A 14,689-nucleotide genomic window follows, 5' to 3' on the forward strand; every position below is an offset into this window, starting at 1 on the left:
GACAAGAGACGCGAGGCTCAGCCCTGGGCTCACCGCACTCTCGTGTTCATCCCTGCGTGCCTCGGCATGGCTGTGTACCCTCTGAGCCATCTTTGTCCCCACTGGAGCCTTTGCTGTGCTGCAGCCCAGGCCCACACCATCCCAGGACCGGGGACCATCCCCAGTTTGTAGGGTGCTGGGCACCAGTGTGGCTTTTGAACAGTCCCACTGCTGTGCCTGGCACAGCCCCGCGAGAGCTGCTCACCAGAGACCTCCAGCTCCAGCCCTTCCTTATGCCGAGCCATTAATTGCCAACAAAAGGTAATCAACAGCACGCAGAAAAAAGCACCCGCTGCACACCCACCCCTTGCACCCGCTGGGGTCCCCACAGGCAGACCCCACGCCAGTGCCACCAGCCCCCTGCCACCAGCACCCAGACCATCCTCAGGGCATCATGGCTGCTCCTTCACCGCTGACGCATGGCACCAGCCCATCTGCCGCAGCACAGCCCGCGTGGCCCCGCCATTGCCTCCACCCTGGCCCCACCACGTGCCCCCGGGACCAGCCTGGGGCACGGGGACGCTGTCACCGCAGCGGGATGTGGGGATGCCGGCATGGCTGCAGCAGGACTGGGCACCGGGTGGGTGGAATGGGCAGGACGGGGCTCACTGGCTGCTCCGCTTCTGCCACTGCTGTCCCACCTCTTCTCTCCCCTGCCCCTCTTCTTCCTCGCGCACTCACCAGCACCAGTGCCCGGAGCCAGGACCCACAGCCAGGCACAGCCCCAGCGCTCCCTGCCCATGGCGCCAGCATTGCCGTGCACAAAGCACCGGGCAAATGCCCTTTTTCCAGAGGCAACCCCTTGTGCCAGGCTCTCCATAGGCACCAGAGGCCGATGGATGCTACCAAGCCCTGTGCCAGACCACCCGCCCCCTGGCCCAGCTCCCCCCGGTGCTCCCCCCTCATTCAGCAGGTCCCCTCCACCCCGGCTCCACGCGCGCGGTGCTGCCAAAGGGCTCAGGGGATTTCCACCGCCCAACCTGCAGCAGCACGTTCCAGGGCTGCTCCTGGTTAAATATCCACCCGAAGGGTCCCGATGCCAGCTTTCCCGTCCCCAGCTCAGAGCCTCACCTGGCTCCGTCGGGGGGTCCCGCTGTGTCCGTCTGTAACCTATTTGGCAGCACGGGCAGTGGAAGCTGATTACACCCGCTCTCTCCTCACCTTGCACCCATACCGCTGGGTCCAGCCGGGCTTTTAAAGAGGATCCCACCCCTCCCTGACGTTCCCAGGGCGTTCCCAGACTGGGACTTACCTGGGAAATGGCTCCCTGCGATTGCAACACCTGGACAGGTTGGTGCGAGCTGGGACCCGCGGTGGGCTCCAGCTCCCTCCCAGGGGCTGCTCTCTGCATGGCTGTGGGGTGACGGCAGGAGTTTGGGGGCCACCTCAAAAGACCCCACCACTGGGGAGGGGTGGCGGGCTCCCAGCGGCGGTGGTTTACCAGGCAGGATGTAACTCCAGCCTGGTCCCAGGGTTTACAAACGCGCCGCCATCCAGCCGTGCACCAGCAGAAAGCCTGGCTCCTCCATCCTGAGGTGCATCCCCCCCACCCACCCTGCTCTGAACTGCCCCACGCACGCACCGCCAGCGAGGCTGGCCAGTTGAGTCTGGTGTGGCACAGGATCTGGCCACCAAGGTGGGGGGTATCATTTATTTGAACTTAAACCACTTGTTCTCAAGGGTAAAAGGGACTGGTGTGCATTGCTGGGGCCCTGGAAGCACAAGCACCAGCTCCGAGCAGGGCTGTATGCAGCGCTCAGCCATCTCTAGATGCACCGGGACAGATAAGGCTCTTCTCAGCTGGTAGCTGTGCTTGTAAAGTCACATCCGTAATTAATTGTCCCACTAAATTGTACCCCTGCACGTCTACCAGAGCAATGGCACAGCGATTTGATGCCAAGATTAGATGTGGGCATTATGGGGAGCTGCATATTTAAGGATGCAAAGTAGGTGGTGATATATTACAGGCAGGAGCCACCTGCTCAGAGGACCTTTGCAACTCTCGTCCCGGAAAAAACGATGTGTGTCATACCAGCTCTTCACTGGCTTCTTCCTAATCTCAGTTGGGAGGAAGCAAACCCGTTCTCGGCCGAGGTGCTCTGGTGTCGTTGATGCAACATCCCAGGAGGGTGGGAATCCCTCCCCGACCCTGCAGGCAAACAGCTCACCTCTGAATCATGGGTTTTCATTACTCTCCTGTGCCTGGCAGATGTCACAACCGCATCCAGGCCCTTATTTTTACAAGGCATCCAGGGCGTGTGCATGTGTTCAGAGCAGCCACGTACCATCCAAACCCATCACAAGACAGTTCCCAGCCATTTTGATCACCCCGATGGTCTCTCTCCTGGTCCCCACCAGCTCTGGGTCTGAAGGGTCAGGAGCAGTTTGACTTCTGGTGGACAAGCTCTGCCCCATGGGACCCTCTGCAGAAGGGGGACACTGAGCCCCGGCTCTGGGGGTCTTTGGTGACCATGTGGTGGATACCCTGGAGCCACCGCTCCCGCACACAGCAGCCACCCTGGCACGGGCAAATGCATTTCTCAGCGTTTCCACCACCACGGTGCTGTGCCCACGTGATCAGCACTGACTCACTGAGGGGCACCGACCACCCTGTCGGTGATACTCTGATGGGATGTCGGTGACAGGCTGAGCTGTTCCTACCATCTCCGAGGACTTCCCAGAAACAACAGGTACTTACCGAGGATGGCTCACGCCACAGGAATTGCCATCCTCCTGACAGCACACCATCACGCTGGGGATCCGGTCACCAAACCAGAAATAGGACCCAGGAGTCCCCACTCCCACGGCACATTCCCAGCCCAGTGTTGGGAAGAGGATCCAGGAGCCCCGGCTCCCCTTTCCCCCCCATCACCCCAACCATTTGACACATTTCCTGTCTCTAATTAAATGCACACCACACCTTTCTGCCTAATTTCCATGTATTTATTTCCAAGGCAGGAACAATAAATAGTCATTCTCGTTGTGAAATCCACCCCAAGGTGAGAGGAGACAGAGGGTGGCCTGTGGCCGAGCCGCGGTGTCGGTGCTGCCGTGCCGGCTGCCAGCCCAGGAGGACCTGCCACCCTGGCCCAGCCTCGGATTTTATCATCTTTCTCTGGGGTTTGGTTCAGTTTTGGTTTGTTCATTTTATTATTTTTTTTCTTTCTTTCTCCACAGCACAGAGCCCAGCAAGGTGATGCAGGTGCTGCTGAGGTGCCCGCATCTTCTGCCTTTTTGGGGTCCCCGTCCCCATCGCACCTCCAGGGATGCCCACGGGCACCTCAGGGACACAGAGCTCAGCAGGAAGGGTCCCGCGATGGCAGCAGAACGGGGGGATAACCGGGCTCAGCAGGTGCCCTGCACCCTCTCAAGGCCATTTATTCACCCTCCATGCACTTGGTGCCTGAGCTAATTGCTTCATCCCAGTGAGCCACCGCTTTGTGGCATTTACTGTTTTCTAATTTGCTGTAATTACACAGAAATCCCATGCTCTCCTGGCACAGGTGGGAGCTCGCTGCTTGTTTCACGGCTCTTGGGTCTTTCTGAGCCCAGGACTTCGGGGTCTCCCCCGAGTTCCCTCCATCCCAGCACAGAGCCAAATGCCCAAAGCCCCCAGGGTACCCGCTCCGGAGACGTGGCCCTGGCTCTGCTTGTGGGGTCCCTGCAATGGGGACCCCAGGGCAGGAACCACCCCAGGAATGGGGCATGTGCAGAGGCCCATGCACACCCTCAGTGCCATGCACACCCAGAGCACCGTGCACACCTGCAGTGCCCACACACCCCCACGGTGCCACACGCACCCCCAGCACCATGGCCACCGCAGCACCGCGCACACTCACACTGCTCATGCACGCCCACAAGACCGTGCACACCCGCAGCATCCTGTGCATATCTGCAGCATCCCTTGCACACCCACAGCATCCCTTGCACCTGCACACTCCGGACTGAGGCCAGCAGGGCTGTGCAACCCAGCAGCAAGCGATGCTCAGAGCCGCAGTAGCTGCAGCCCTGTCCCTCCTTGCCCCTGCTTTCCCTCTCCCACAAAGGACAAATGAGGTCACCCCATCCTGATTTTTTTTTCCAGTGTTTTCCTTTATTAATTTATACAAAAATGGTTGCAAGTGACGCAAGCTGATAACAACCCGCCACCATCCCAGCCCCGAGCCCAGCCGCCAGCCAGGGGCCAGCATCCCTGGAGAGGGGCAGGTGGGGGAGCACCATGCAGGTGGCACCCCGAAACCTGGGCAGGCGCAGGGCACCACAGTCCCTGCACCGGAGGCAGAGCAGGGAATACACCCAGGCCATGCGCAGCAGTGTCGATACCGGCCTGGAGCCCGGGATGGCCCCCGAGGTGCTCGAAGGCAGAACTGTGGCAAAGGGGCTCCCGTCGGGTGGCAGGGCACAGGGCCGGGGGGACGAGCCTGCACATCCAAGGGATTTGGGGGGAAAGGAGCCAAGTCCCTCTCACTGCGATGCTCTGGGGCTGGGGGACCTGCAACTGGAGGGTTTTCAGGGCCAGAGGTGGGACAGCTCTGGGGGTAAAGTCTCTGGAGCAAAGGATGGAGAAAGGCAGCTCCAGAGCCAGAGCCAGGAACCCCCTTGCCACCTCCCTCCCGCCGCGGCACGGGCCAGAGCTGGGGATGGGAAGGGAGGTTTCCTGACGGGAAGGAGAGTCGAGAGAGGGCAGGGATGGAGCCGGGGAGGGGGATCCCTCTGCCCTGGCTGGGGACGCGGGGAGGAGACGAGCCCCCTCAGGGGCAACGCTGCATTTTCCCAGGCGCATCCCACCGGGACCAGCAGCCTCTCACGTTTCTCGGTGCAGAGCCTGAGGCCTCGGGCGCCTTCCCGTCTCCCACCACCCTCTACTTCCTCCGGCAGCCCTTGGCTGCGTCCCCCATCATGTCCCAGTACTCTCCGAACTCCAGCTTGGCTTCGTCAGGGTCTCCCATGCATTCGATCTTCTCGTCCAGTGGTCCAACGCACTGCAGCAGGGGTGGAAAAAAGCATCGGGGTGATGGGGCGGCAGGGTCCCGCAGGCAGCCCGTGCCCACCCCAGCTCCCCCTGCCCATCCCTGGGCTCTGCCCTCACCTTCCCCAGGTGGGGCAGCTTCTGTACCACCAGCTCCTGCATCTCGTTAGGCGTCAGATACTCCTTCTGCCCCTTCACTGCATAGCAGTGGAACTGGTTGATGACGGTCTCGATGGCCCGCTCCACATCGGTGAGCTCCTGGCAGTCCTGCACGGGGAAGAGAGGATGAGCGCCGGTGGGACACCTCGCCGGGTGGATGGGACATCCCCCGGATGGCGAGGACAAGCCCCCGAGTAGATGGGACACTCCCCGAGCAGCTGTGCCAGTGCTCTCTGCAGATGCTCAACCCCTCTGCAATGATGTGATAAACCTCCTTATCAACACGACAGCCCTCTGTGCCGATGTGAGACCCCCTGAGCTGATGTGAGACCTCACCGTGCAGATGTGAGACCCTCTGCACAGATGTGGCACCTCACTGCGCAGGTGTGAGACCCCCTCTACAGATGTCAGACCCCGCTGTACAGATGCGAGACACACCCCCCGTACAGATGCAAGACCACTCCACACAGACATGACACCACGCCATGCAGATGTAAGACTCCGCCATCCAGATGTTGCATCCAACCCACTGCCCAGATGTTGCATCCCTCCATACAGGCTCTGCCTAGCTGCAGTACCCCCTGTAGCTGCCATACCCCTCCACCTCGAGGTGACACCTCTCCCCACAGACGTGTCACCCCCCGTCTCTGCTTGCCCGGACTTCTCCCTGCCCGGGGCCAGTGAAGCTCAGCCACCCCGGCGTCTCCAGGCACTACACCCACGGCGCGCGGGGGCCGCCACGGCCGTCCAGACTGGTTCTTCCTCTCCTTTGCACAAGCGGTGGATGGCGGCATGAGTCAGTGCCCAGGACAACTCGGGCGCCTGCCAGGATGGGGCTTGGCGGTGACAGAAGCCCGTCTCCCTCCCCATCGGGGCTGCAGACCCCTTCCCCCAGCTGGGTGGGGGGCAGAGACCAGCCTGACCCACACGCTTGGCTCCCCGGCCACTCGGGCTAATTAGCCAAAGCTGCACTTGAAGGGAAACGATGGTGAATCACTCAGCATCTGTGGTTTCCCCTTGAAACACTACTAAACCACATCAGGCGATGCCCATTAGGAAGAACCCAGCAATCTTCAGAGCCTCAGCCCAGTGCCCTGGCTCAGCTGGCTGGGGCCAAATCCTCCACAGGTGTAAAGGGGAGTGGGCTGGGCACCTCCCATTTGAAAGCCGAGGAAAATAGAAGCCTTCCTGCTGTTGGCATCCTTGGAGAGGTTGCAAGGAGCGAATGCAGCTCCCAAAGGTGAGTCCACAGGAGCTGGAGAAAGCTGCCCAGTTCCCTGAGCTTTCAAGCGGCTCCAAGCCTGCAGCACCAGGTCCCCTTGCCCAGCACTGGGGCAGTGTTGCCGAACCCTGAAACACCCCCCCAGCTCCTCTGCTGGAGTCTGGGCTGGCCCAGCTGCGCTGCTCTGAGTCACCCCGTGCCCCAGGGCTGTGCTCTGAGGGATGGGGCCGTGGGGGGGTCACCCCTGTGCCCCGCACCACGCCAGGGGTCCCGGCCCTCCCAGTGCCGCAGTGTCGCTCATGCACCTTGCGCTTCTTGCGGCAGTTGCACTGGCCCATGCTGGTCCTCGCGGCGTCTGTAGATCCTTGGTGGCTGAGGCTGGGGGGCTGTCTTCTCCGGTGGGGTCTGGAGGAGCTGGCGGGGAAGAAAGCCAGGCTCAGCTCTCGGCTTGGGGGGAGTTTCCCCTCCTTCAGCACCGGGACTGAGCGCAGGGTGAGGAAGAAGCCCCAGGATGCGGTGAGCTGCTGGGACATGTCCCAGCAGCAGGAGCGTCCCTGCCTCAGCAGCAAGTCGTGGCAGAGCCAAGCGTGGGAGCAGGGGTGGTGTGGAGGGGCGGTGGGACCCCTGGGCACAGACCCCCATCCCGTGGTGGCAGATGGGCCACTTACCTGCTCCACGGGCTCTCCTGGATCTGCGCGGGCTGTGGCACGCCGGGGTTTTATACCACGGGGAGGTGTGAGTGGGAGCTCCCTGCGCGCCGCCAGCTGCGGTGTGGTGCAAGGCGTCTCATTTCGGAGCCTGGCCCAGGGCCAGCGTGGGGCTGGGAAACGCCTCCTTCCCGGCCACAGTGATGGTTCCCCATCCAGCCCGGCCCGGCACAGCCAGCCAGCACCGTGTGGGAACGGGCACCGGGCACCGGCTGGCTCAGGGATGGGTCATCCCATGGTGGGGATCTCACCATTTCCCAACAACACCAGGATGTGAGAGCAAAATGCGGGGACTGGGAGCTTGGTTAGGGGTGCTGTGCCAGTGCATGCATGTCCCCTGTGCCACCAGGACCCCAGGGACAATAGGCATTGATGCTACAGAGGTGGTGGCCGCTGCGGCATCGGTGCTGGAGGTGCTCCTGAGCCCCACCCTAGTCCCAGCCACATCTTTGCCATCCATTGGGGTTCCACTAAACCCCACAGCCCAGCAGGAAGGTGTTTGTGGGGCGCAGGGTGGCACCCTGCACGCCAGACCAGCACAAGGGCCATTTGGGAATGACCCCATCCGTCGCAGGTTCCCCACAGAAGCCACCCCAGTGCAGAGTGAGCCCCAAGCCACCACTCGTGTTGGGCTGGTCCCCGGGCACAGACGCAGGCAGGGGAGGAGGTGGGCTGGCCAAATCAGGAGCCCCCCGCTAAGAACAGCAGTGATGCTCAGGCTCAGGGAAACCTCTTTTATTAGCTCCACAGCAGCTGAGCGTCCCCACCAGCCCCGTCACTTCTTCCCTGCTTTCTCCCTCCGCATGGCCTTTGCCAGCTCCCCGATCAGCCGCCAGTACTCGCCAAATTTCAGCTCCTCATCATTGTTCATATCCAGCTCGCTCATCTTCTCCTCCAGGGAGGGGACGTCCTGTGGGGAGGACGAGGGGAGGCTCGGCTGCATCCCGGTCCCCAGCGAACAGGATGGGGATGGGGGAGCAGGGGCTGCTGCTCGCTCTTGCTTGCAAGTCTCAGGGTACCGGGAGCAGCCCCCCAGCTTGGGAGGACCCAGAAGGACCCAGCTGCCCCCCCAGCCACCCCACACATGCAGCCCCTTGCCTCACCTTCATCAGGTTGGGCAGCTGGAGCTGGACCAACTCCTTGAACTCGTTGACTGTCAGCGTGCCCTTCTTGCCCTCCTTCCCCGCGTAGGTGAAAAAGATGGTGACAATCTTCTCAATGGCCATCTCCAGCTCGGTCAGCTCGCCCGTGGCCATGATGCCAGGGCACGGCAGTGGCCCAGGGCTGCAGGGAGATGAGCTGAGAGGGGGGTTGAGGCAAAGGGGTGTCCCAGGGAGGTGATGCCTGGGGTGCGTCAAGGGGCACCTTCCCCAGCCCAAAGTGCAGCGAGTCTGAAAGGTCTCAGCTCAGCTCTGCAGGGCTGAGAGGGGCTGTGGGCTGCCCCCCTGCCTGGCTGCTCCCCCGGCACCCATCGCTTTGGCTAGGTCCCCGTCCCCCCCAGCTGGCACAGGGTGGGGGAGCAGAGCCATTCGGTGATGCCGCTGCCATCCGGCACAGTGTGGCACGCACACCACAGAGACAAGCAGATGGGGGGACATCAGGAAAGGGATGGGGGTACGGCAGGGATCCCCAGCACCACTGTCATTCTGCGAGCGCTGGAGACACAGTGGCCAGGATGGAGACAGCGCTGCAGGAAGCGACTGCTTACTTACCCCCCTCGCCTGCGGCAGGGATCTGCAGGTTGCGGCCCCCCGGGAGGTTTTATACCCTGCGCGGCAGGAGGGGAGAGCGCAGCACTTTGTCCCCCTTGCCACGGTGTTGGATTTCCTGTTGCAGCCGGACGGACGCACAAACACCGCCCGGGCACGGAAACGTCCTCCTCTTCTCCCTCCCCACGCGGGCAGCGGACCAAATGCAGCGCTCAGCCCTGCTGGTGTGAACCTGTCCCGGTCTCCGTGGGACCGCCTGGGTGCTGCTGCCGTGGGGATGCGTTGGTGGGGAGCAGGATGGGACCACGGGGCAGAGGGGAGGGATGCAGGAGGACAGAAGGGGTTTGCTCTGGCTGGAGCATCCCACGGGGCTCAAGCATCACCCAGACCTTTCCGGGGATGCTGGGTGGGTCTCACCCACAAGTGCAGCCGTGCAGGGCTGGGGTTGCAGGGGGGGTGAGGACGTGGCCCCCAGCACCCCGCTCACGTCCCGCCATGCCCCGACACGGTGGCTGGTCCTAGCCCACAACCCAGCAGCCCCGTGGTCCCCAGGCCGGGCTCAACCCGCACAGAGTGAGAGTTGTGACTCAGCCACCCGCTGACATCATCCCTATTAATAGTGGGCTTTGTAAAAATTAATTAATCCAAATTAATTAGGGGGTTGGAACCGCCCGAGCGTTCCCCTTTAATCATTGTGTATTTATAACATGGCAGCCTTGGCAGGTTTCCACCTGGGAGACGGAGCAGCTCTGCACTGCAGCATCGCCGTTCCCACGGGGTCCCCGAGCCATGTCCCCCACCCTGGCACCAGACAGACCCTATGTGGCCCCATGCCACAGCCCCGGGGCGAGATGGTGCGGACAGTGCAGGTGACAGCATGGGATGAGGGTGACATTGGGGACTGTCTCTGCCTGGAGGATGGCAGGGATGTCCCTGACTCCCAGCCAGCCATTCCATCCCCACACGCCGCAGGGGCTGTGTCCCGGCATCCCCGTGGCAGTGTGACACCAGACGTGATGGGGAGTGAGATCAGGGTGAGCAGCCCCCCTGCAAGGACAAGCACATGGCAGTGGGGTCCCAGGGAGCCTGGTACAGCCTTGAAGCCCTCCACCAGCAGTGTTTTGGGGGTGCAGAGCAGGGAGGTCCCTGGTGCAACGCCACTGTCACCAGCCTGGTTCCTGCTGAGTCCTGACACACTCACTCCACCTCTCCACAGGGATGGGGAGGCTCCAGCCAGCACCAGGCAGCCCGGTCCCCACCCCACACCCGTCACACCAGCTCATGGGGGAGGAATTGGCTTCCTGCAGCCCCATCCGGGCCGGCCCCCTCCCCGGGATGACGGGGGGACGGGGACGGGACTTCCGCCGAGCCCCACGTCAGGGGACCGAGATGGTCTCTTGGGAAACCTCTGGGGTGAGTCAGGCTCTGCAGGGACGGGGACAGGTTTGGGGTGAATCACCAGCCCTGAGAGCCAGGTGGATCCATGACTCGCCGCCCCTGGAATTCGGGGTGATGGGACGGGGTAAGGAGGCAACAAGCGCTGCAGCAGCCTCACGACAGGATGCAGCCAAATCAGAGGTGGCAGGAGAAACGGCAACTCCCGGTTGAGCCCCAGATCCCCACTCGGGGCCATCCCCATGCGCAGGGGGTGGGGACCCAGCCTTGGGGACCCACCGCTCCTGGGAGGGGGCAGAGCATAGCAGGACCCCATGTGCTGAGGCGAGAGCTTGGGATGCAGGTGCATCCCCCGCCCCACACCCCCCACACCCCATGTCCTGGTGTTGTCCCCCACCTGTCTTGTCTGGGGACCCCAACCAGGGACGGTCACCGTGCCCTCTGCAGGTGCCACCTCACCGCACCTATCGGGGCTCCTTGAAGGGGAGCGTGGTTATCTGAGGCTGCAAAACTGGGTGCCCGGTGCCATCGCAATGCCGCCGGCCCTGGCACCGCAGGCGCCCGGTGGCTCTCCCCGTTCCAAACCCCAGGGATGGAAAAGCCTCTTCCATGTTCCAGCGATGGGATGGAGAGACAAGATTGGCCCAGCCCCGGCACCAGCAACTGGAACAACTGGTTTAGCTGGGTCAAAGTGGAACATGGGGAGTCGCAGTGGCTGAAACCTGTTCCAAGAAGTGTGTAAACCTCCTGGCATGTCCCTCGCTGCTCCCGGTTTGGTAAGAGCTTGTCCTGAGGATCTGCCAGCGCGGACACGCCAGGCGTGCTCTCCCCACGGCCGGCACCGCAGCGGCACAGAGCCCGGGGCCACCCCCTCCAGTGCCCAGGCCATGTCCCCACCGTGTCAGGGTTTACCCTTGGGCACCCAGCCCAGCTGGTCCCACTGCTCGGGAACCACCTGGACAAATCCTGCTCTCCAGGGAGGTTTGGGGTTTAATAAGAGTGGGGCAGAGCCCCTCCGAGCACAGCCGGAGCCCTCGGGGAGCTCGGCACAGGAGGCAGTTGGAGGTACCGGCACAGCCGGTGCCTGGGGCATGGTGGCCCCGGCTCCGTGCCCACTGCCGGGGCTGGGGTTGGGTTATTTTTAAGCTCAGGACCGGGCGGCGATGCCTGTTCCCGTCACAGGCAGCTGCTGCCCGACTGGGCAGGCGACACAGCCCCGGGGGCCAAGCCTTCCCAGAAGGGGCGGCCGGATCCTGCCCGCTGCCGCGCTGCACTGGGGACAGGGGCACAGGGGCTCCGCCGCCGCCAGCCTCCACGCCAACACCGCCATGTGAGTGCCACTGGGGTCCCTCCCCATCTACCCCTGTCCCCAGGCTCTGGATCTGGCCTCTCTGGGAGCTCACCAGCCCCAGGACCCCCTCCCAGCCCCATACAAAAAACAGGAGCCTGAGCCTCCATCCGGGACCCCCACTTTCATCCTGGACCTCCACCTCTGTCTGGGACCCCCCACCTCCAGCCAGGGACCCCCTTTGCAGCCACCTCACCTGCCCCAAGTGCAGGACAGGGGTTGGACCCCCAAAGACCCTGCACATCACCCCAAACCCCCCAGTACCCCCCATGCCACCCACCCCAGAGCAGGGCAGTGATGGTGGGGTGGCCACATGGGGTCAGGGGACCAGGTGACAGAGTGGTTTGGGGGGGTCCCCAGTCCAGAGGGGGTGCCATGCAGCCACGGCATTTCCCAACCACAGGGACCAGGAGCGCAGGAGATGGAAACAGAGGGAGCAGGATGTAATTAGCCCCAAATTAGGGCTGGAATCCGGGATAAAGAACCTGGCACCACCCCGCTCTTGCAAAAAGCCAGGACGCTGCGCCGGCAGCTCCCAGCAGCCCCCTGGTAGAGGGGGGACCCAAAAAGGGGGGACGATCGTGCCCACCTGAGTTTGGGGGCTCAGCACCGCTGCTGTTCCCCCAGGGATGCCCGCACCGGGGATCGGCCCCACGCCGCCCCGATGCGGGGCCGTAACGAGAGCCGCGGCAGGGCCAGGATTATCAGCATCGGCGATGCCAGCTGGGGAATCTGGTTTCTTGGCCCAGCCGTTGCTGGAGCAACCTCCGGGCTGGGATTGTGGGGCTTTTTTAATTTGACAAGAGGCCTTTCTGTGTGCGGGGAGCGGGTGGCCCCGGGGGGCCTGGGCTGAGTCACCCGATAGCCCCCCCCGGCTCCCCCCGGCCCCGGCTGGCTCCCGTTGCAAGGCCGAGGACACCGGATACCCGCGCGTTATCGGCCCGGGGGAGGAGGGCTGGGGACGGATCCGGCACGGCACCGTGGCGCTGACAGATGGGGGATGCCGGCGGGCGCCGAGCGGGTGACGCCGTGGGGTCAGACCCCGGGCATGGCGGTGCCACCGGCGGAGCCAGGGCCCCGGTGGCGGGATCTGCCCCGGGGCTGGTGGGCAGAGCCAGCCGGGGGGTGGCCCAGTGAGGGACCCCCCTGCCCCCCCCACACGTCCCCATGCCCCCTGGCACCCTGCTGCTCCACGGGGCCACAGTGGGGCCAGCCTCAGCTGTGGGGGGGCAAGAAGGGGCACCCGAGGTTTAGTATGGGGAGGGACATGGAGCAGCGCCCCCCCCCCCAAAGTGGCTCTCCGCATCACTGCCCACCGCCACCCCATAAGCATCGGTGGGGCTGGAAATGCTCCCCTGCATCATCCCGGGGTGAGTGGGACAGCGGGACGCTGCGTCCTGGCCCCCTCGAAGGTGGCCTGGCGGTGCCAGCCGGGCTGTCCAGCCCCGGTATCGGATCCTCCCGGAGGGAGGGGGCTTGGAGCTTATTTAACGTCCCTGGCTGGCTCAGCCTGGCACACTCGAGCAGCGGGCGGGCAGCGCAGCGCGGAGCTCAGGTGAGCACAGGGCCTGGCCGGGGCACGGGTGCCCTGGGAGGGGGCAGGTGGCCAGGGCCCCCTCCCACAGGAACACCCTTGGACCCAGCCTTGGGGAGCAGCGGGGTGCCCCGAGACCCCCACAGCCCCACTCTGCCCAGCACCAAGCATTCGGAGTGGAGGCCACGGCATGCGATGGTCCCCGGCAGAGGATGGGGCAGGGGGTGGCTGTGATTTGGGGGCTGCCCCTCACGGCAAGGGGGGCTAGCGGCTGCCCCCCATAACGCAGCGGGTGCCTCCCCGCAGCTGGAGCTATGGCATCACAGCTGGAAGGGGCCATGGAGACGCTCATCAACGTCTTCCACCACTACTCGGGCAAAGAGGGGGACAAGTACAAGCTGAGCAAGAAGGAGCTGAAGGAGCTGCTGCAGAGCGAGCTGGGCTGCTTCCTGGAGGTAGGGACCGGCCATGCCGGGGCCCCGCGGCCGGAGGCTTCCCCTTTCCCCCCATGCCCTGGCGCAGCAGCGTCCCAGCAGGCTGCCAGCCCCAGGGCTCACCCCATCACCCCACCCCACAGACCCAGAAGGACACGGGTGCCGTGGAGAAGATCATGCAGGACCTGGATGAGAACGGCGACGGGGAGGTGGACTTCCAGGAGTACGTGGTCCTGGTGGCCGCCCTCACTGTGGCCTGCAACACCTTCTTCTGGGAGAACGCCTGACCCAGGCCTGTCCCCACCACCGCAGCAGCCAGCCATGGCGTCCCCAAAACGCAGAGCCCCCCACCACCCCCTGCAGCTCACCCTCCACTCCCCAGCACACCCCGGGGGATCCCACTGGGATCCAGCTCCACAATAAAGGCACCGACCCAGCCAGAGGCGTAGTGAGCTCTTTCCTTTCCAGGGTCGCGGGTTCTGCCCTGTCCCCCCCGGTAGTGCTGCTGGGGATACCAGGGAGCCTTCCCTCTCCCGAGCCACGGGGTCACAGGGAAAAGCCACCCTGGGTCACCCCAAGAGCCTGGGGACGTCCCTGTCTCCACCCTGCTCTGGCTCCTCCATCACACCCTGCGCCCCACCCTGCCCCACAGCCCGGCATCAGCCCCGAACCACCGCGGGGCACGGCACAGCCGGGGCGGGTGACCCCGGCCTGCACTGGGGTGTCGGGGTGCAGGACATGGGGGTGCAACACGGGGGCACGAGGGTCCGGGCAAAGGGGCAACCGCAGGCCAGGACTTGTTGGGGGCCCCGCCGGAGGCGCGGGCACCGCGCCCCGTAGGGCCGGAGGAACCGGTTCTTATCTCCTCGCCCAGCGGGCCTGCAGCCAGCAGCCCCCACGCTGCGGCCCGGCCCGGCCCGGCCCCGCGCAGGGCCGCCAGCGCCATCGTCTGCCGGGGCTGGGGCTGGCCCCGCTGATCCCCGACCCCCCAGCCCGGCTCTGGGCCCTCACCCCGCGGCCGGGCCCTACACACGGGGCCTGCCGCAGCACAGAGCGGGGACACCCCAGGGGCAGCCCGGCCACAGGCCCGGCCAGGCTGCGGCGGGGACCGGAGGCCCCGTGAGGCCTCCTCAGGTCTTCGACGCCTCCGCCCCCGCTCTGGCTAGGCCCCGC

The 14,689-nt window shown here is 64.4% G+C and overlaps 3 protein-coding genes across 7 annotated transcripts; 1 reads left to right on the top strand and 2 right to left on the bottom strand.

Moving 5' to 3' along the window:
- Nucleotides 1-4,124: 4,124 nt before the first annotated feature.
- Nucleotides 4,125-7,667, bottom strand: LOC130141114 (protein S100-A14-like). 2 transcript variants are annotated; one of them, XM_056321803.1, is made up of 4 exons: nt 7,058-7,667; nt 6,695-6,803; nt 5,129-5,275; nt 4,125-5,021 (listed from the first exon to the last, which is right to left on the bottom strand). In XM_056321803.1, exons 2-4 carry the CDS (start codon nt 6,725-6,727, stop codon nt 4,902-4,904), a joined length of 300 nt encoding a protein of 99 aa, XP_056177778.1. In that variant the 5' UTR covers nt 6,728-6,803; nt 7,058-7,667; the 3' UTR covers nt 4,125-4,901. The 2 variants fall into 2 exon arrangements, with proteins under 2 accessions (XP_056177778.1, XP_056177777.1); XM_056321802.1 differs by having other exon boundaries at nt 6,695-7,667.
- A 149-nt stretch (nt 7,668-7,816) lies between these two features.
- Nucleotides 7,817-8,961, bottom strand: S100A13 (S100 calcium binding protein A13). Of its 2 annotated transcripts, none has more exons than XM_056321806.1 (3): nt 8,809-8,961; nt 8,200-8,380; nt 7,817-8,006 (listed from the first exon to the last, which is right to left on the bottom strand). In XM_056321806.1, exons 2-3 carry the CDS (start codon nt 8,350-8,352, stop codon nt 7,872-7,874), a joined length of 288 nt encoding a protein of 95 aa, XP_056177781.1. In that variant the 5' UTR covers nt 8,353-8,380; nt 8,809-8,961; the 3' UTR covers nt 7,817-7,871. The 2 variants fall into 2 exon arrangements, with proteins under 2 accessions (XP_056177781.1, XP_056177780.1); XM_056321805.1 differs by having other exon boundaries at nt 8,200-8,395; nt 8,809-8,956.
- A 1,805-nt stretch (nt 8,962-10,766) lies between these two features.
- Nucleotides 10,767-13,956, top strand: S100A1 (S100 calcium binding protein A1). Of its 3 annotated transcripts, none has more exons than XM_056321808.1 (3): nt 10,767-10,976; nt 13,389-13,537; nt 13,660-13,956. In XM_056321808.1, exons 2-3 carry the CDS (start codon nt 13,397-13,399, stop codon nt 13,801-13,803), a joined length of 285 nt encoding a protein of 94 aa, XP_056177783.1. In that variant the 5' UTR covers nt 10,767-10,976; nt 13,389-13,396; the 3' UTR covers nt 13,804-13,956. The 3 variants fall into 3 exon arrangements, with proteins under 3 accessions (XP_056177783.1, XP_056177784.1, XP_056177782.1); XM_056321809.1 differs by lacking the exon at nt 10,767-10,976 and adding an exon at nt 11,508-11,530; XM_056321807.1 differs by lacking the exon at nt 10,767-10,976 and adding an exon at nt 13,080-13,103.
- Nucleotides 13,957-14,689: the final 733 nt, after the last annotated feature.

Source organism: Falco biarmicus, chromosome 19 (assembly GCF_023638135.1).
Source record: "Falco biarmicus isolate bFalBia1 chromosome 19, bFalBia1.pri, whole genome shotgun sequence".
Lineage (NCBI taxonomy): Eukaryota > Metazoa > Chordata > Aves > Falconiformes > Falconidae > Falco > Falco biarmicus.